The sequence below is a fragment of the Pholcus phalangioides genome, unplaced genomic scaffold (assembly GCF_987345545.1).
Source record: "Pholcus phalangioides strain wild (caught in Gottingen) unplaced genomic scaffold, Ppha-v1.0 ptg000015l_1, whole genome shotgun sequence".
Classification (NCBI taxonomy): Eukaryota; Metazoa; Arthropoda; class Arachnida; order Araneae; family Pholcidae; genus Pholcus; species Pholcus phalangioides.
Genome location: NW_028301608.1, coordinates 84,079,885 through 84,099,457, shown reverse-complemented (window position 1 = coordinate 84,099,457; position 19,573 = coordinate 84,079,885). Strand labels below are relative to the sequence as shown.

The 19,573-nt window shown below is 33.9% G+C and overlaps 1 protein-coding gene and 5 non-coding genes across 6 annotated transcripts; all 6 read left to right on the top strand.

The window, feature by feature from the left end:
• The first annotated feature begins 767 nt into the window (after positions 1-767).
• Positions 768-19,008, top strand: Non1 (nucleolar GTP-binding protein 1). Its single transcript, XM_089244603.1, has 18 exons — positions 768-954; positions 3,365-3,535; positions 4,969-5,072; positions 5,241-5,324; positions 6,606-6,759; positions 8,927-9,019; positions 9,231-9,380; positions 11,367-11,408; positions 11,548-11,613; positions 12,023-12,223; positions 12,310-12,390; positions 12,550-12,601; positions 12,998-13,095; positions 13,202-13,311; positions 16,910-16,997; positions 17,102-17,173; positions 18,576-18,704; positions 18,793-19,008. Exons 1-18 carry the CDS (start codon positions 907-909, stop codon positions 18,943-18,945), a joined length of 1,896 nt encoding a protein of 631 aa, XP_089100729.1. The 5' UTR covers positions 768-906; the 3' UTR covers positions 18,946-19,008.
• On the top strand, positions 1,961-2,044 carry LOC149076885 (small nucleolar RNA snR60/Z15/Z230/Z193/J17). The gene has a single exon (XR_016194238.1). It is a non-coding gene; the product is annotated as a small nucleolar RNA snR60/Z15/Z230/Z193/J17 (small nucleolar RNA).
• LOC149076884 (small nucleolar RNA snR60/Z15/Z230/Z193/J17) lies at positions 2,312-2,390 on the top strand. The gene has a single exon (XR_016194237.1). It is a non-coding gene; the product is annotated as a small nucleolar RNA snR60/Z15/Z230/Z193/J17 (small nucleolar RNA).
• On the top strand, positions 12,649-12,721 carry LOC149076883 (small nucleolar RNA SNORD24). The gene has a single exon (XR_016194233.1). It is a non-coding gene; the product is annotated as a small nucleolar RNA SNORD24 (small nucleolar RNA).
• On the top strand, positions 13,699-13,777 carry LOC149076882 (small nucleolar RNA SNORD36). The gene has a single exon (XR_016194217.1). It is a non-coding gene; the product is annotated as a small nucleolar RNA SNORD36 (small nucleolar RNA).
• LOC149076881 (small nucleolar RNA snR60/Z15/Z230/Z193/J17) lies at positions 16,458-16,536 on the top strand. The gene has a single exon (XR_016194236.1). It is a non-coding gene; the product is annotated as a small nucleolar RNA snR60/Z15/Z230/Z193/J17 (small nucleolar RNA).
• Positions 19,009-19,573: the final 565 nt, after the last annotated feature.

Genomic DNA, 19,573 nt, shown 5'->3' with positions numbered 1-19,573 from the left:
TATTTTTTCGGCCCGAAATATACTGAGAAATCAAATTTTCTAGATTCAAGGGAACCCGGGTTTTTAAGATTCCCGGAGAGAAGAGACAAATCACTTTTTTTCCCCAAATATTAGTTTCGGCATGATATCCAAAAAAATTCGATTTCTCATTATAATACGGGCCGCAAAAATACGTACCATCACTTAATATAGGTGTTGTTGTTTAAACTCGTACTGTAGCAAAGCTGGTTAAAAAAAAAAGAGTTGGTAAAGAGAGCTGGTAAAAATGACTCTTTAACCAGCTTTGTACTGTAGTTAGGGCTAAGGCGTCTTGATAAGGGTTCCCCTATTCTAGTGGCTATAGTTAGGGCCATTCAAGTATTACGTAAGCAGATTTTCAGCCATTTTCGACCCCCCCCCCCCAGCAAAATTTCGTCAGCAGCTTAGAATATCTCATATCTTCAAAAAGGGGTAGTTGATGACGTAAGCAACCTTCAATCTCCCCCCCCCCCGTCATCAAAAGTCACCAAATCCGAACCCCCCCCCCCCATCAATGCTGACGTAATACTTTAATGACCCCTTATTCATTTATTTTTGAAATCCACTAAAAACATGTCATTGAATTCTGACTATATCCGTATTAAAAAAATAAATGAAAAATTGTTTTATTTATTTTTCCTTGAATGTCTCCCTTTAATGTACTTCATTTAAAATTATTTATTTAATGATGATTGTCGTTTAATTATAGAATTTCACCGTGTGGCAGCGTGTGACTAGCTACGTTTAATAATCGTAATCGCCGGTCGTCCTCGTTGTCGTTCATTTGGGGAAGACACGTTGGTCATGAGTAGACGTCGTGAGATCGCGTCCTTGAAATTGTATCGTTGATTTCATTTTAAGTTTTAATAATTAACATATTAATTAATCATGTCTCATTACAATTTCAAGAAAATCACCGTTGTTCCTTCTGCGAAGGTATTATTTTTCTTTCATTGTAGTTTTAATCTGTGCTTCCGATCTAGTTCGTGGTGGCTTAGCCATTTCTTTTCTCCCCCAAGTTTTTTTTTTATGTGTCTGATTGTAGATTACATTTTTAAACCCAATATTGAGCGGAAAATAGTTATTCCTTTCTCTTCCTTTAACTAGTAGATCATCTCGAAAGATTAATTCTATCCTTAGATCAGTATGGGACTGGCCACGTGGTTAGGCTTACACCAATATGGTCCAGTGTTCAAATGAAATTGTGAAGCTGAACATGCTAGCCGTCTTAACTGTTGAACAAAAACTATTTTTTATTTGTTTGCTAAATGCGACTACTTTTATTAATTCAAATTCGAGGGTAGATGCATAGGCCATTGTTTGAAAGTCATGGTTCCATGAGAGCTATATGTGCTTAATCCATTGCATCCTAGGGACATCTTGGATCTGTCCCTGTTAAGAATTTATATTATAAAGCAGTGTTTCCCAACCATTTTGATGTCTGACGCTCCCCCCCTCCTCGTACTAGATTAATTCTTTGTGAAACCCTTCAGTAAAAATGTGTTGCACATATCCCCTTGTATCATCAAAAAGGTTGATTCCATTAAATGGAAAATATATCTTATAATTTGCATATAAAGAAATAGTATTTCCCAGTGTGTCATTGCAATGATAGTACGTTCAGTAAAACCAGCGGTCACTCGCGGGCGAAAGAAATTCGTGTATTAAGGAGGGTGACCTTAAATTTGTTTTGAAATGCATCCTCTTTTTATAGGCAACTAATTTGCTTAAAAAGAGGGGTGTCCATTAAGATGGGGTTTTACTGTGTGAAAATGATCCTGCGGGCGCAAGTTGTGGAAAAATGTGTGTTGGAAAGATTTCTCGGGTTGGAACTGTTGAGGGAAATTGAGAAGGCATGACTTAAAGCATTAAATGCATTACATAATTTTATATTTGAATGGCTGTTTTAATGTAGCTGAGGTGTAGGCCATTTCCAGTACATAATGCTCTGGTGATGAAATTATAGTTCAACTGATTTGTTTCTGTAGAATTTGTTAATGTCTTTCGCCTCTATCTGAAGTGCATTACTGGTGGCCTAAATCTAGTCAATAGATATGAATTCATTGCTGCTAAATGTTAATTTATGCACTCAAGTCTATAGTTTTTGATTGTGAAATAAGTGCTTGATACAATCTGCTATAAGTTATAAAGCAGGGTTAGCAGGGCAGTAAGTTATAAAACTTTTTGGCTCAAAATATCTGGTTGGTGTCTATTTTTGCTCTATTAGTCAAGCCATGTTTTAAAATGGTTGGGTATTATTATTAAAATCATTAATTTATGACCAGTATTCTTTTTTGTGCTGATGATGAAATTATAGTTCAGCTGATTGATAGTGCTGAATAATTGTCTTTCGCTCCTATCTGAAGTGCTTTAAGATTAGTGGTCTATATTTAAAGTTGGAACAGGTGCTGTATAATCCAAATTATGGCGACTAGTTTTATCTGCGCCAAACATGTCTGACTACCCAACCAAAAGTTGCCAAGGCCGTTGGACACTGAACGCCAAAAAGTAAAATCGCCAGCATAGAAAATAAATCCCATTCAAATATGAAACATAAAAGGAATATAATAGTATATTTAAATTAACCAAGGTCCTGCATGTTGTATAAATAAGTATATTCTAGGTATAAAAAAAAATTAAAACCCTAGAAGCTATAGAGGAACAATCTAGAATAACAGCAACCCGGCAAAACAAGTGGCGCCCTTGGCGATCTGGATTATACAGCACCTGTAACAGGTTTGGGATACAGCATAAGTTTCCTGTGTTTTTGAAAATTAACTGTTGATAAATCGTTGATAAATTTTTTATTCTACAACTGAGCTTGACAAATCTCGGGGACCAGGTTGCCCCGAGGATTAAAAAGTTTATTCTGGTGCCGAAAATTTTATATAGTTGAATTTTCTTAAATTGGAGTCTGTCAACATTATGAAATTGTTTTCAATCTTATGTTGTAAATGTGTATTGACAATTATCTTGTAACTTGCCTGGTCATGTTCCACAGATGTAATCAATCTGAAATACTATAGACAATCAGGGTTTGTATTTTTTGCAGAATGTGAAAGTAGTACGTGAGGTACGAAACCAGAAGACATCCAACCATAAATCATTAGCATTGTGACATTTTGCTAAAGCTTTTAGATCATGCATATCCAATGTTCAGTAAATTTTGAATCCTGTGAATAAATTTCAATCTTTTTTGGTGTTTATTTAGTGTGTTTGTACATATTACTGTATCAGTTTTTCTAATTGTAGTGATAAATTTGAATTGTTTTAGTAATAAATAAATTACTTTTTTAAGAAAAATTGAAAAATAGCGAAATTAAGCATACCTTTTTTTTTTTTCCAGGATTTTACGGACATAATACTATCAAAAACCCAGCGAAAGACTCCAACTGTAGTCCACAAGCAGTACAAGATATCTAGGATACGACAGTTTTATATGAGGAAAATCAAATTCACCCAGCAAAATTTCCATGATCGCTTGACACAAATTCTAACAGACTTTCCAAAATTAGAAGTATGCTTATCAGATTTATTTCGAATATGTCCAGATTCGTTTTTTTTTTGTGGTAATTATGTTTAACAGCCCACTGATAAGTCTCCAAGGAAAAAGGGCCAACACAGTAAACACAAGGAAACCAACAATCATAACTTTGTAGACCAACTTCAGAAAAAATAACAGTATTAATATATAAATGAGCTTTGAATTATAAATTGTTAAAACTAAAACATTGAAATATAATGACTGAAGATACAATTAAAAATAAAAAAAAACCAGGACTCCTAAGTAACCATCCCTTCTGATATATATGAATATTCTTTAGAATATAATTAGTTTCAGAGTCCAAATACAAACAGTAGGATATAATGGATTAAATTCAAATGCAACAAACTTCCAAAAGTTGCTAGATAAAGGAGGTTAAAGGTCAATGTAAGATTATTGTCATGCTGTCAGGTGTATTTTGTGCCATTGTTTTTTTAATTATTGCAACATGAAATAGCAATGAAAAAGTCTTGCCCTTATAACATTATATAGGAAAGACATTGTACCATCTAGCCAGGTGTGATAGCCTGTATGAAAGGTGGTCAGTGTCATTTTATCTGTGAATGTAAACAGACATGGTTGCCTGTTCATATTGTGAACTTGTATTAATCGTGAAATTGCCAGTAGATGAGCAATAATAAAAAGATGAAATTAGATCTTCATTGCTTCCCATATTCAGACTTTCCAACTCTCCTGATTTTTCATCTTTCCTCCCGCACTTCAGATTTGTTAAAATTTCTCCCGATTTCGGCAGAAAATTTTACGCGAGCTTTCACGTTGTGGTGTCAATGATTAGTCTCGTTAGGGAAAATGCCTATAGAGGACAGCTGCGCCAATCATTTATCAGGGGCATGACCTTGGTTGTGAAATTCCTGTATAATTATTGTATTCCATTAACAGTAATGTGTAGTAAACACATTTTTTCCGTTTAAATGTCTTCAGAAATAAAATATAAAACCTAAAAGCTTTTATGAGTTCATATACCCAAGATTATCAATCACTGATAGCATCCACGAAAGGAGACTCATATGTTATGAACAGTATGCAGATGTGGTTTCTATATTCTGCATGGAAAGACTGACGTGGAATTATATTTTTCTTGGGAAATACGTTCATTCCCCCCGAGGCAGGTTCTGCAACTTTATTTAAAAAAAATTTGAAATTTTAATATTCGATCCAGTCTATGGGTGTGAAACACAGGACATGGCCAGTTGTGACCGGAATTTTTAATTTATTAAAATTCATTACGGGCAGGAAATTTGGAGGCCTGTCAATTACGATTTCATGGAAAAAGTTTAGCAGGACAAGAAATGTCCAGTTTGTATGGTTTAAAATGATTGATAGGTTATGTTAATAAAACCATAAATTACAAATTTTGTTAAATTCCAATTTTCATTCCTATTTAGGAAATACATCCATTTTTTGCTGATCTTATGAACGTCCTTTATGATAAAGATCATTATAAGCTAGCCCTTGGACAACTCAACACTGCTCGCCATCTTATTGACAAGTATGTTATATATTTTTTATTTCTAAAGTATTTTCAAAATATTTATCGCACAATTTAATTCACAAAAAAGTTAAAATTAAATAATTCAGTATTTGCAGTCATGGTTTAAATTATTAGTATTGTTTTGATTCTTGTTAAAGAGAAATCTATTGAATATTTTTAATTTAGTGTTGCAAAGGACTATTGCCGATTGATGAAATATGGTGACAGTCTGTACCGGTGCAAGTTACTAAAGAAAGCTGCTTTGGGTAGGTGAGTGAATTTGAGAGCTTTTTGGCTACAGTTTTAATTTGGCTACAGTATTAATCTTTGCATTTTTCTTTGAATGCCTGTATTTCGATAACGGCCATTAGTTAAGTTTTATTTAATTAGTTTAATTCGATTTATAATTGAGTTTGTACACATTCGCAAGGCTCAAGAAATCAATGGATAAGGCACAAGTTTAATTTCTTGGCATTTATGCATGTTTTTTTGCTTTAGAAAAATGTGATAAAAATTCATTGTCGTGAAATAATTTCACGTTAAACTAATTTAAGTCTTAGATAGAAAATTCTAGCTGCTAATAGATTTTTCAATTGCCGGTTGCATGAGATTTGTCGAGCCTTGGGCATGCACCTAAATACAGTAAAACCTGTATAAAGGGGAAACCTGTCTTTAATAGAAAAAAATTGTTCCCGTTGTTTCAATTACGAAATACCTAATTAAAAAAACCTGGATTAAACTGAACTTGTTCAACACTGAAGCAGAAAGGGAAATTTTATCCTTTAATAGAAAATTTTGCACACTTCAATTGCTTCACGACCAAATCGTCGTATACCATATACCATCGCATACCATATTGGTACTTCTATCACAATTTTTAATACAATGACTGCTCGCAATGAGATTTCTATTTCGCCCACCCTTAGATTTGTAAAACTTATCATACTTGATATTGTGGTTTTTGAAAATTGTGTAGTAAAGCAGTTTCTTTCTGGAATTATAAATTTTTTTTTTGTAAAGCAGGTTACGGGAGAAATCAGTTTACCGGTTAGATTTATAAAATGATATACAATGACAATAATAGTATGCAAATTGCTTTGTGATTGCAAGTGCTGAGCAGTGATGGAATTAGAGAGAGGTGGGGGCAGCAAAATTGAGTACGTGGTGGAAATCATCAGATTTTAGTGGTCGGGGGGGAAGGGAATCCTGTTGCTGCCACTTAACAAAAATCCTAGTTACGGCCCTGATGTTGAAGCTTATATAAACGATGATGAGAAATATAGATGTGAAAACCCAAAATTTAAATCATAGAGTATAAAGTATATATTTATGTACATATACATAAGTTTGTTTTCAAGTGATTTATACTGTATTTCAATTACATAAGAGATCGTTACATAATTTATACATTATGGCGATGGAACTTTTTTTATTAAGCACACCTGTGCTTAGCGGGAAAAAAAATCTGTTCCTTGCAATTATCCTATTGAAGTATTGTGAATTTGACAAAATGTCTACCGTTTAATATGAATGTTTATTTTCACATTTTAGAATGGCATCGATTATGAAGCGGCAGGACAAAAGCTTGCAATATCTTGAGCAAGTTCGACAGCATATTTCCAGGTTGCCATCGATTGATCCCAACACAAGAACATTATTGATATGTGGATTTCCTAATGTTGGAAAATCAAGTTTTATTAACAAAGTAAGTTTTGTCAATCCATATAATTTAACTTTATTTTGAAAAATATTTGCTATATATATGACATGCTAAATATGAGATTCCACAAAATGTTCATAAAGCAAGATATTAAGATCTTTTCTGATAAATATCAAATTCTTTGCTTGGTAATTTTTCTTAGTGACAATTTGATCAAGAAAAATAGAAATTTGAGATAAAATTAATAGTGAGGAAATTGTTTTTTACCAAACATGTTGCCAAATGTTAAAATGATCAAATATTGGTTATAAATAAACCCTGAGGAAAAAATTTAGAAAGTGCTTAAATGTGTTTCACTAGGGGGAAAGAGCTTGGCAAATGTACAAGATGAATAGTCACTCATAAGGGGCAATCAAGTATTATGTAAGTAGATTTTCAGCTATTTTTGACCCCCTTGTTAGTGAAACACTGAATCCCCCTCCCCAGCAAAATTTCGTCAGCAGCTTAATATATTTCATATCTTATACCATTATATAGGGTGGTTGGTAACATAAGCAACCTTTTAATCCCCCCCCCCCCCCCCCCGTCAGCAAATCCAAAACCTCTCCCCCCTTGATGCTGACGTAATACTTGAAGGATCCCTTATAACACAATTTATAAGATTAGAGTTACACAAGATTGAGAACTAAAGCAAGCTTCTTTGAAAAGTATAACAAATTTCTCCAGTCTCTTAAATGGGCAAATTATGTTTTGTATACTGGTCTTATCAGTGTGCAAGTCAGAGTATCAAACGGGTTTGAAATTTTTTTAATAAAAACATATATATATATATATATACACACACACGAATGTATGCCTGTCTTTTATGCATTACTACACCATTCATCCAATTTCCATGAAACTGAGAAGTTGCACTCGAGTACACTCCCGCGAAGATTTCTGGCATAGTTTTTTTTTCCTTTCCTTGAATTTCTTTTTTTCTTAGATCGCAGCGACTGGTAAGCTAGTTAGTTTCTTCTACAACCCAGAAAGTTGGGAAATTTATAAGTTTTCCTACCAGTCTTTCTAGTGTTTTAATTTTTCTAGTTTTTTAATGGAATTTAATTATTTCCATGCACTTTTGTGTATTATGCATATTGTGTTAGAAAAGTTATGTTTGTAATGGTGATTTGTAAAGGTTATTGGGACAGAATTTTTTGAATTTGACATGTACAATGCACTTGCAAAAATTCTTATGCACAGATATTCTGTTGAGTAGATATGTTTTGCTCAACTTGCACAACTGTGCGAAATAATTTTGACTGAGTAAATTTTTTGGTGCAATATTTTAATTTTAGCATCTAGTATTTTTTGGTCAACAGTAACTAACACCAGACAAAATTCTATTGTACATCTAGAGAAGAGTTATAGTTTCTATCAATATTATCTATATAATAAACGTTACTAAATATTTAGGTTGGTAGAAGTTTGCCATTCTGTGATGATTAATGCCCCCGACTGAGAAATAGTTGATGGAAAGTTTTTTATTATCTGAGAGTGGCATTTATGTTATGGATATATCATGAACTAAATATATATAAATAATATCTCAATTTTATGAGAAAATAGTTGAATCCCATTATAACAAACTCCAAGAGACCTGAGAAATCTCTTCGTTATAACGAAATTCCACAATAAAGGAATTCCAGGTTTTTGCATTGTTCCTATATAAACATATCTATGGGGATTACTAGTGTTTCTTAAAATAAGATTTTTGTTATAACTGTGTTAAAAGGGTTCAACTGTAACTAGCAATGTCAATGGTTATTGTAACAAGCTATTTCTTTTACGAGTTATAAACTATGAAGTGGAAGTTTTTCAGTTCAAATGGTTTTTGTCGTGGAAAAGTATATTTTTACTAACCTTAAAAAAAAACTAACCAAAGTAGAAATTATTATCTGTGTTATACTGATTATATTTGAGATGTATTCTAAAGCTGGAATTATTTCTGCATGTTGTCCTGCCTCATCACCATCATTTGTGATGTTGCTCAACATACATGCTAAAATATTGTAGCAATTAATTAAAGGAGTTGTGACAAATGCAATACCCTTCAGTCAGTTGCTGGACACTTATAGTATAAAGGATGTATGGTGTATTTGAATTATTTTTGTCTGATTTTCTAGTTTCATTTATGACAAATAAAAGTTAAAACAATTTTCAACTATTTTAGATAACTAGAGCTGATGTCGATGTACAACCGTATGCTTTCACCACTAAATCATTGTTTGTCGGTCATACAGATTACAAGTATTTAAGATGGCAGGTATTTTTATTTAAAATTTTTCTATTGTGATGTGTATGTAAGGTTTAACCAGTTATTTGACAAATTATGTTCCATGCTACCATGATGACCAGACATCTTAAATCAATTCTGATATTGTACACAAGCTTCGAATATTTTATTAAACGTCAATGCATTTTCAGTAATTTGGACCTGAATATTTTGATAATTGGTTTAAATATTTATATTGCAGGTCATTGATACACCTGGTATTTTAGATCAGCCCCTAGAGAACAGAAATACTATTGAAATGCAAGCGATAACTGCTCTTGCTCATCTTAGAGCATGCATAGTGTTCATTATAGATCCATCGGAACAATGTAATTATGCTGTGGAGGATCAGGTGAGAATATTTAATACATCTATTGTTTTCCTGTGATGAAACAAACCATGCACCATTCTGATCGTAAATGGTGAGATTTAACCCACAATGTGTTTCTGAGGAAGTATCCATTTTTTTTTTTGCATTAAAATATTTTTTATTATTAAAACTTAGATATTTTTAAAAAATTTGATTTTGAAATCAATAAAAAATTGTAATGTTGATGCAAATGATGAGATTAGATCCAACGCTGACCTATGATGAAATGGTTATCTGATGCTAACATTGCAAGGCTGTTAATTATTTTGGTCACTTTGGAATCTTAAAATATTTTCCCTAAGGAAAAACTTGAAAATTATCAGCTAAATATAATTGTATTACTTTCAATCTGTAAAAATGACATAATGCTTTGTTCGATTACTGTGATGATTGTCCTGGCCACAGTAAAAAAAATGTTAAAAAATTAATGTTAATGTGGTTTTGTCTGACTGTTGTCAAAGCTTAAATCCTTCAATTTCATCTGAATTTTAAAATCATTGCAATGTGATGATTGTCCGGGCCACAGAATCATTTTGTTGAAAATTGACTTGTTATCTGATTCCTTTGAATTATTGATTTTTAATGATTATATCTTAATATAGATATGTATATAAACTTAACATACATCTTATTTGAATCACTGATAATGTTGGCTAACATTTGTTGACTATTTTATTTTGATCGGTTTGAATGTTTTTAATCTAATGACATTATACGGGATGGAAGTTTTTTATTATGTACTAGTAAACTATCTTTGCTGTAGGGTTATATCTCAACTTATGTCAACTTGTCCTGAAATTAATTTTTCAAATCTACATGTATTGGAGGAGAATTTCCTTTCGGAATGGTGGTTCTCAACCTTTCTTTCCCGCACCCCCCTTGGATAACGCATATTTATCTTTAAAAAATTCAGATTTTTCTATAATTGATTACGTTAAGTTTACAATGATTCATTTCTAAGTGTTCTTTACTTTTGTGTTTTGGTTTATTGTTTCATATATTTTCAGCTATGGCTAATATGTAATTAGTTTCATTTTTGAATTTAAAAAAAAAACTTTTTATTTTCTCTTTTTGAGATTTAGAAAAAATATTTATTAAATAGTTCTTATATTGCTCCAGCTGTAACGACTAATATTTCTTTGATACAACACATGCTGTTAACAAGAAGTGCCAATGCAAACAAACCATGAAATAGTTATTAATAAAAATTTACTATTTATGAACAAGAGGGAAAAAGTATGATCATTAATTGAAAGACTTTTACAATAAAATTTGACTGATTTCTTTGACTGTGAGCTTTGTGAAATGATCCTTTCCTAGACAATTGCGGATAGACTGACAAGGCCAGGTAAGCCATGGATGTGAAAAGAACCACTTCTGCTCTAGAGTTGTACATCTTTTTTGAAGGAGATTGATGTTATCTATTAAAAAGTTTTTATAGGCAGTCTGTCTTGGAATAAATTTGTCATAAGAAGGGGGTATTGCACTGCGCTGGGGGTCCTTTAAATTTTTCTAATATTTCGTACGTATGTGGTGTGGTTCATATTGAATTTTCTGTTCCACTTGGATATTAAATTTTCAAGAAGTTTTTGTTTTGTAAAGTGTTTTCCTATGATGAAACAAACCATGCACCATTCTGATTGTATAGGAAGAGATTTACTCCCACACATGTTTCTGAGGAAGGCTTTTCTACATTTCACTTATGAATAGACTAATTATAATTAGTATAGTATTCAAACAATATCATGTTTATATTTTGTAACATGTTAAGCTCTTGATTTTGAGGTGGAATGCTGAATAAGTTTTCCTGTGATGAAACGTACCATGCACCATTCTGATTGTATAGGAAGAGATTTACTCCCACACGTTTCTGAGGAAGTCTTATCATTGTTCTATGAATTTAGATTATGTAATTATTTGGATAAAACTTGCAATACAATGAAAATTTAATTAGGTTTTTTTTTTCAGATAAATTTGTTCCATAGCATCAGGCCATTGTTTGCCAACAAGGTGAGAACACTGTTCATACTTCTGTATTTTTCTGATTTAAAATTTGTATTTTGAGGTATACATTTCAGTTTAATTTGGAAATTTATAAATGTATTTAGATGAAATTGAATATTTCATATGTAATATTTTAAATTTGCAGCCTATTGTTGTCGTTGCCAATAAGTCTGATGTTCTGAAATTGGAAGAGTTAGCAGATGAAAAAAAGGTAATTTTATTTTGCCATTAGCATTACATGTTACGCAGGTTAGGGACTGTATTAGAATGACTATACCAGCGGTTCTGCATCAGTGCTCCGCAGCCGCTTGAAAAAAATGAAAAATGGCAAAATTAAAACTACATTAAAATAAAAAATTGGCAACTTTGAGCAAATACAAAAAAATATTGTGCTTATTGAAGTGAAGCTTACTCATTGAAATGAAAGCGATTGATAAAAACGTCATTTATTAATGCAACATAATATAATTTAAAAACAATGCTATAAATAAACATACAGTACGATAATATTTACAAATTGTCTTTCTCTGGTTGTTTAGGCACTGCAATCACCATCTGTAAACTTTTTGGTTTTCAATATTGTGGCTTGTATATATGTTTATAATTTTTTCTTTTTATAGAAATTAATAGAATCCCTGGCTGCAGATAATATACCGGTGATGGAGATGAGTACAGTGACTGATGATGGTGTGATTGAACTCAAAAATGAAGCTTGTGATATGCTTTTAGCTCATCGTGTCGAGACCAAATTAAAAGGGAAAAAGGCTGAAAGTATTTTGAATCGTATTAGAGTAGCCATTCCTGAACCTCGAGATGAAAAGGTAAAAATTAACAATATTGAGATTTGATAAATTTTATTTCAGTTAATTTATTTGTGTAAGTAATTTTTTTTCCTTTTTATGGTTAGGACAGACCTGCATATATTCCGCCCGGAGTACTAGATAAAAAACTCAAAATGGATGTTGATCAAAAACAGAAGCGAAAACTTGTAAGCTATGTTTTTTAAATAGACATTTTGATTTGAGAATTATCTTGTATGACTTGATCTCTAATAATTCTTCAACTTCTATAATCTTCAGTGTATATATGTTTCTGTAAATTTTTAGAAATATTTTAAGATGGGAAATTATTTTAAATCTTTTATTAGGAAAGGGAAATTGAAATGGAACTTGGCGATGACTATATTTTAGATCTAAAAAGTGAGTTTATTTTTTATTTATGATATTGAGTAATTTCAAGTGATGGCAGCAAATGATGCTTTATTTGCTACTCTTGATGTCTATGATGTGAATCAAACCACCAAGAACTTGTCTGATGCTGCCTATTAGCTAGTTTTTCTACTAAGGTAGATTAATATGTATATGTGTGTATATATTTGTTTTTTATTGCACTGAACATAACCGAAAGACAAAAACGTAAAAAAGACATTACAATAACACTCTTTGACCCCAAGGGACTAGAACACATTCTAGTGGGGCAATATAAATTAGATTCAAGAGTTAATTGGGTTATGCAACAGCTTTGTTAATATACTAATTGGTCAAGATATGGTTATGAATAAAAATAATAAGATTGTTTCTTTTTATCATTCGTAGAAAACTATGATCTCCCCGATCATGAGAAGTATGATGTAATACCCGAATTGTGGCAAGGTCATAATATTGCAGATTATGTAGATCCAGATATTTTTAAGGTATATATGCTCTGTTACATTAAATTATCGATCAGTTCGTGATGCATTATGTAATTTTTTGAAAATATTCCAACTTTGCCTTATCATATTATGTAACTTTGTATAGAAATTAGAAGAACTTGAGAAAGAAGAAGAGCTTCGTGAACAAGCAGGCTTTTATGATGATTCTGAAAGTGATGATGAAGAAACAAAGGACATAAGAAGATTAGCAGAAAAGTAAATATTTGGTTTTTAAAACATCCTTTACTGTAAGGTAAATGGTATGTAGGTATTTCAACAACTGTCCTTTGCGAAGATATATTTGGAAAGAGAATATTCAACTGTCCCTGTGGGGAATGAAACCCACGTCTTTTCGTGTACACTGAAAAGGGGTCTCTTGTACACGAGCTCCAAGAAAAGATTGAGAGATTCAGTGCCTCTGTAGTCTAGGGTGTTCACCCGGAAAGTGAAAGGATGTGGGTTCGATTCCCTGCAGGGGCAGTTGAATTTTCTTTCCAAAATATATCTTCGCAACAGCCAGTTGTTGAAAAACCTTCGTATGGTAGCGGAGAGTAACATCATTCTTGTATAAATGGTATGTTCACACAAATTAAATTTGAAAAAATGCCATGATGAGTTTGCTTTGTCAGATGTCGTGATGAATTGCTAAATTCAAAAAACGAGCTTTTTAACTCTGAGCATTTTATTTAATTTTAATCAGCAGACAAGTATTTTCAGTTTGTTGATTGCAATATAAACAGCTATATCAAATGCATGTGATGAGAATCTGTGGATGAATCAATGATTAAATTTCCACCAAGATCTCTGATTTATTTTGATGGTATTTTTGCTGTTACGGGATATACCTTTAACAAAGGGGTTTGATGTATTAATCTTTCAGTAAAGATTACCCATTCTGAATTGTTAGCACCTCTCAACTGAACATTTTGAATTACACTGCTGGCCACCCAAATTGTAACACCAAGAAAGACAAGAGATATCGCAACAATATTTATTTTGTAGATAACATGTTGACCAAGCATCGATTGATTAAATTTATAGACTTCTGTGAAGTGTGGTTCCTGCCAAAATCAGTAGCCAGAGTAGCCGCCATTGTTGGAGATCACCGCTGCCACACGCCTCGGCATTGATTCAAAGAGACTTTGGGTGTGTTCTTGGGGTACAGCAGACCAAGCAGCTTCCACGCGTTGCCAAAGTTGATCTGGTGTGGCAGCTGGGGATGTAATCTGGGTCAATCGTTGAGCAACCATGGACCACATGTTTTCTATCGGTGAAAGATCCGGAGAGCGAGCTGGCCAGGGAAGTAATTCAATCTGGCGATTGACGAAGAACCTTTGAACAATGCGTGCCACGTGTGGTCGCGCATTATCCTGTTGAAATATGGCTGTGGGCAAGCCCTGAAGGTAAGGAAGGACAACTGGCTCCAACACCTCGGAGATGTAGCGCTGGCTTTTTAAAGTACCGGCAATGCGTACTAGAGGAGTGCGAGAGTGATATCCAATACCGCCCCATACCATAATACCCGGTGCAGGACCAGTGTGGCGGTGCATAACGCAGCTGTTCAGCATCCTCTCTCCACGGTGTCTCCAGACTCGAATCCGACCATCGTGGTGTTGCAGACAGAAGCGTGACTCGTCAGTAAAGACAATTTCATTCCATTGTGCCGTCCACATCCTTCTTTCATCGCACCATTGGCGGCGGAGACGTCTGTGGTTCTGCGTCAAGGGTAGACGAAGCAATGGACGTCTTGCGGACAGACCACTCTGCTGTAAACGCCGTCGAATGGTACGCGCAGACACTGGATGATGCGGTACAGACTGAATGTGCTGTGCTATGGTTCGTGATGTGGCTGAGCGATCCGTCACTGCCATACGCACAATACGCCTGTCATCACGTGAAGTGGTGCACTGAGGTGGATGCGATCGAACACGTCGGTCCGTCGTACCCTCCTGCATCCAACGATCACATATCCGCATTACAGTTGTTTGGTTTCGTCCAACACGACTACCGATTTCCCTGAAAGATAATCCACAATCTCGGTAGGCCACTATCCTTCCTCTGTCGAACTCGGATACTTGATCAAAAGATGATCGCTGTTTTCTACGAGGCATAATTGATCGTTTTTTTGAAAAAAACCACAAGAAAAACACAATTGCCGCACTTCAAATCGTCGAAATCTCCAAGCCTTAAATAGCGCTTTGAAGTGGCGCCACAGGCGCGCGTGATGTGCGTCTGCGCTGAAATTCTAATCATTTGCATATCTCACCTCCACTAATGCATGTTGTAAATTTCATATTATTTGCATGCTTCCTTCAGGGTGTTGCATTTACGGTGGCCAGCAGTGTAGATTCCATTGTGTCGAGTAATGTCAGTAGTGCCTATTAACTGGTAATTCTGTCCCATTGTGTGATCAATAGGTTGCACTGAGTTTGTTCAATATTCTATTACGGATGCAAACTGGTGGGCTGATTTCACTCAGAAAACCTAATTGGTTAGTATTATAATACAGTAAAACTTCTCAAATCGGGACAATTATGCATAGAATTTTTTTCTTGACCATAAGAATGTCTTTGCCCTGTATCTATTGGTTCAAAAGTTATTTTAATATTCTGAGAGTATTTTGTATATTTAGCTTGGCAAGTATTCCCATGTCATAAGTCTTTGCTCTGACTTATGTGGAAATGTTTATTGAATTTCTTTGGTAATAATATATTACATTGGTATATTAATAGTAATATTTATTTTTGCTTTGATGAGAACGTTTGGATGAATTATGATTATATCCACCACCAAGATCTCTGAGCAAAATAAAGTAGCTCTTTTTATCCAGGTATGGTGTTACATGTGTGCCAATTCTTCCAATTTACCTAGAACCCTAGATTTTTTTTGTTGGAAAAAATTCAAACTGGTTTGCTTTAAAAAAAATCCCCAAGAAAACAGTTTTGCAATCCCAGACTAACCCTGTTTTCTCAGGGATAATGAAATTAGAATTTAAATATGAGAAATCTACTATTATGGAATATGTCTGGCACCTATTTATTTTTAATCGTAATCATATTCAAGTCTCTTGGTGGTTTCATTTTTTTTATAGTTTGAATAAATTGGGCATTTAATGATGCAAGTTCAAGGGAGGACTAGTTAAAAATTGCAAGTTACTTCAAAACATTTTTGGTTAGACAAGGATTCATTGCAAAACCATACAAAATATTCTGCTTTGGGTATATCTCAATAACATTTTGTTTATATATGTACTTATTTGTAATTTTCATTTTATTGCAAATATAGATGTGATGCTATTACATGAAGTATTGAATTTTGAAGATTTCATTGCTGTGTATAAAAACTTTAATGGGCAACATATTTCTGCGCTAATGATGAAATTATAGTTCAGCTGATGAAATAATGCTGAATAATGTCTTTCGCTCCTATCTGAAGTGCTTTAAGATCGGCCTGTCTGCATCTAAGCCAATTTTTCATTAAAATACTGATAATCTTGTAAGAGATGCTTTCATACCTGGTTAAGGTGTAATTCAGATGTGAACAATCGGCACCTAGAGATAGGCCTTGGCACGTTGCTCGCAACGTCGTTAAGTAGTCTATTTTCCCTCGAATATTCAAGGAAAATCTGTTCGTGCCAGTGTGGAAAAGAAATGACCGGGCGTATTTGTGATCTAACCAGGGAGCTTGTCTCTAGGTGTTAGAACAATGTCGCTTTATGCCATAATGTTTTTTTTTTTGGTTTTTCTTGGTAATTTATTATGGTTGAACAATATAGCTTGTACAACAATGATTTCAAGTCAAGTTTTATTTACAGGATAAGGGAAAAGAAGCTACTTAGAAAATGTGAATCTCAACTTAAAAAAAAGAGTAACAAGCCAAAACTTGGTCGACCTAGTCGCAGGGTATGTATAAGTTAATATAGATATAATATTTTTGAGTCTTACCGTATTTTGACAAATATGCCTTTATAAAATAGCTTGTTTTTATAAATAAATTTATCTTACAGAGGGAACGTAGCATCAGTCGTCTCAAGTCTGAAATGCGAGAAGTTGGTGTGGACTTGGGTGAAAATGATACAGTATGTTTGTTTAGTTTTTGGTTGGTGCTTTGTTTGTGAAAATTTTTTAGCTATATAATTATATATAATCAAAGGCACAGGGATGGGAACTTTGCACTGCTCCAATAGCGTATTTCCGTATTTTTCTGCGCCAAATAGCGAATGTTGCTTCAGTATGCCCGGAATTTCGGAAAGGACGCCAACAATTTTTTGTTCCTGCTAGCCACGAAACGTTTCTTCATAAGAGTGTTTTATCCCACTATACTTAAACTATCGGCACCTGATCAGGCTTTCCATCGCGATACCCTGTGATCGTGGAACTGAAAATGGTTTGCAATCCCTTTTCAGTGTAAATTTGAGTGTTTCCGTTTAAAAAAAAAAAGTTGTCACTGGAAGCAACAGAAATTACTGTAGTCGATTGTCATTGTGTTAAATCCCGATGTTTCATGAAAAAAATTTTCATTCCGGGAGTAAAAAGCCCAATTCCGATGAATTACGAATGTTAGTTTAGAGACTGGCGATTTAACGCTCGTTATTCGGCAACGTTGCCGAATAACAAGCGTTAAATCGTCCATATCGCCAAATAGTGTGTCAGATCGCCAATCTCGCCAGATAATGAGTGCTGAATCGCCAAACATTGGGTTGATTCTTCCGAAATTTTCTCCCATTTTGTAACAATTTCTTTCAAGGTATAAAAAAATTAGACTTATAAAACTTTTTAGCTCATTTGAAGTGCTGCTGTTCAAGGCAGCAAATAGTGCCCTTAGTAAGCAAAAATCATCTAAAATAGACAGGTGCAAAAATTTTGACAGCCGCTTTTTCAAACAAGGTGTCAAAAGCCTAAAACACCTAAAACAAAAATCAAGCTGACGAAAAGATGTTTGATAACAAAAGACAGTGCAGTTTCATTTTGAAAAGGGTTGAGGGTTAACGAAAATATTCTTGTTAATTTCACTGCTCCAATTTATAAATATCTGTTCCGAATCTCATATTTTGCTGCTTCAAATCCTGAATTTTACTGCTCCAAAATGGACTTAGTCACTTCCCACCCCTGAAGGCAGAGTTCCAACCCCTGAAGGCAGAGTTCCAACCCATTGAAATTCTGACTATAATAATCTCATCATCATTTGGCGTCCCATAGGGGAAGAGCTTAGGCAAATTTGCCCATCTATAATAATCTACTCTGGGAACAATAAACATGTGATGGGGAAACTAGTTGTTATTCGTACTGTGTACGCACATTTCTGTGTAATCGAAATGTTAGAAGCTGTTGATAGACACGTTGAGGGTGGGCAAACATGTTTGAGGAGTTGGAAAACAAGACTTATCAATGGGTTGATAGACTGGATTTTATATACCACTATTGTATTGTATTGTAAAGCAACATTTCAACTCTAGCTTGATTTTTAATATTTTGTTTCAGTCTCATCTTGAGGAGGCTGCAGTTGCAAGGCAAATAAGAGGTGTGAAACGAAAAAGAGAGGATAGTGAAGGAAGGGTTCGCAGCAGCTCTAAAACTCCTAGAGATCGCTCTGGTGTACGAGATGAAGTGGTATGTTTTTGTTTTTTTGATTTATGATTGTATATAATTACATGTTCTTTGGTTTCTGATATTTGACACTAATATTTAATTTTTGCAGATGAGAACTAAGGTCAGAAAATTGGCAAAGAAGAGTCAGAAGAAAATGAATCTTCAGAGCAGGAAGGGTGAAGGTGACAGAAAAATCTTTAACATGAAACCGAGACATCTGTTTGTAGGAAAGCGTGGCCTTGGTAGTGCTTCTAGAAGATAATGTGTGAACTGTGTGTAAAATTTGTATTATAGCATTCATTTGCAGAATAAATTGTTTACCAAACTTGTTTGTGCAAAGTTCTGGGGGAGGGGAACTACAATCACAAGATATTTTTCACAAACACAATGTGGACCAATCTCCCATTTAAGAGTGTATTGATATCTACAAACTTATTTGTATCTATGGTGACTGTATAGGTGGAGGCATGACACAAGGTGGATTCACATCTATGATTTCCCCCAAGTCATGTAGCCGTATTCAACATTTTAAACTACAATCACAAGTGAAAGGATTGGAACGGATTATCCGTTAACCTGTGATTTGTAGTTTAAACTCTTTTTATGGCGAGATGGTATTTCTTTTTCAAATCCAACGTCCCATTTTAATTTGATGCTCGTCTTGAATAGGCAAATTTTTTTTTTTACGGGTAACAATTTCTAAAGTAGTGTGAAGACGGTTCCACAATACTTGGAGCAAGTGATAAGGTATCTGCCTTCACATTTAATGTTTTTGCAATTAAAATTTAATAGACCAAAACAAAGACTTGGAATTCAGCTATTAAAGCAATGCTTTGTGGTGGCACTGCCTGTAATAGTCTTTCTACGAGCAAAGTGTAATTGGTTGCCGG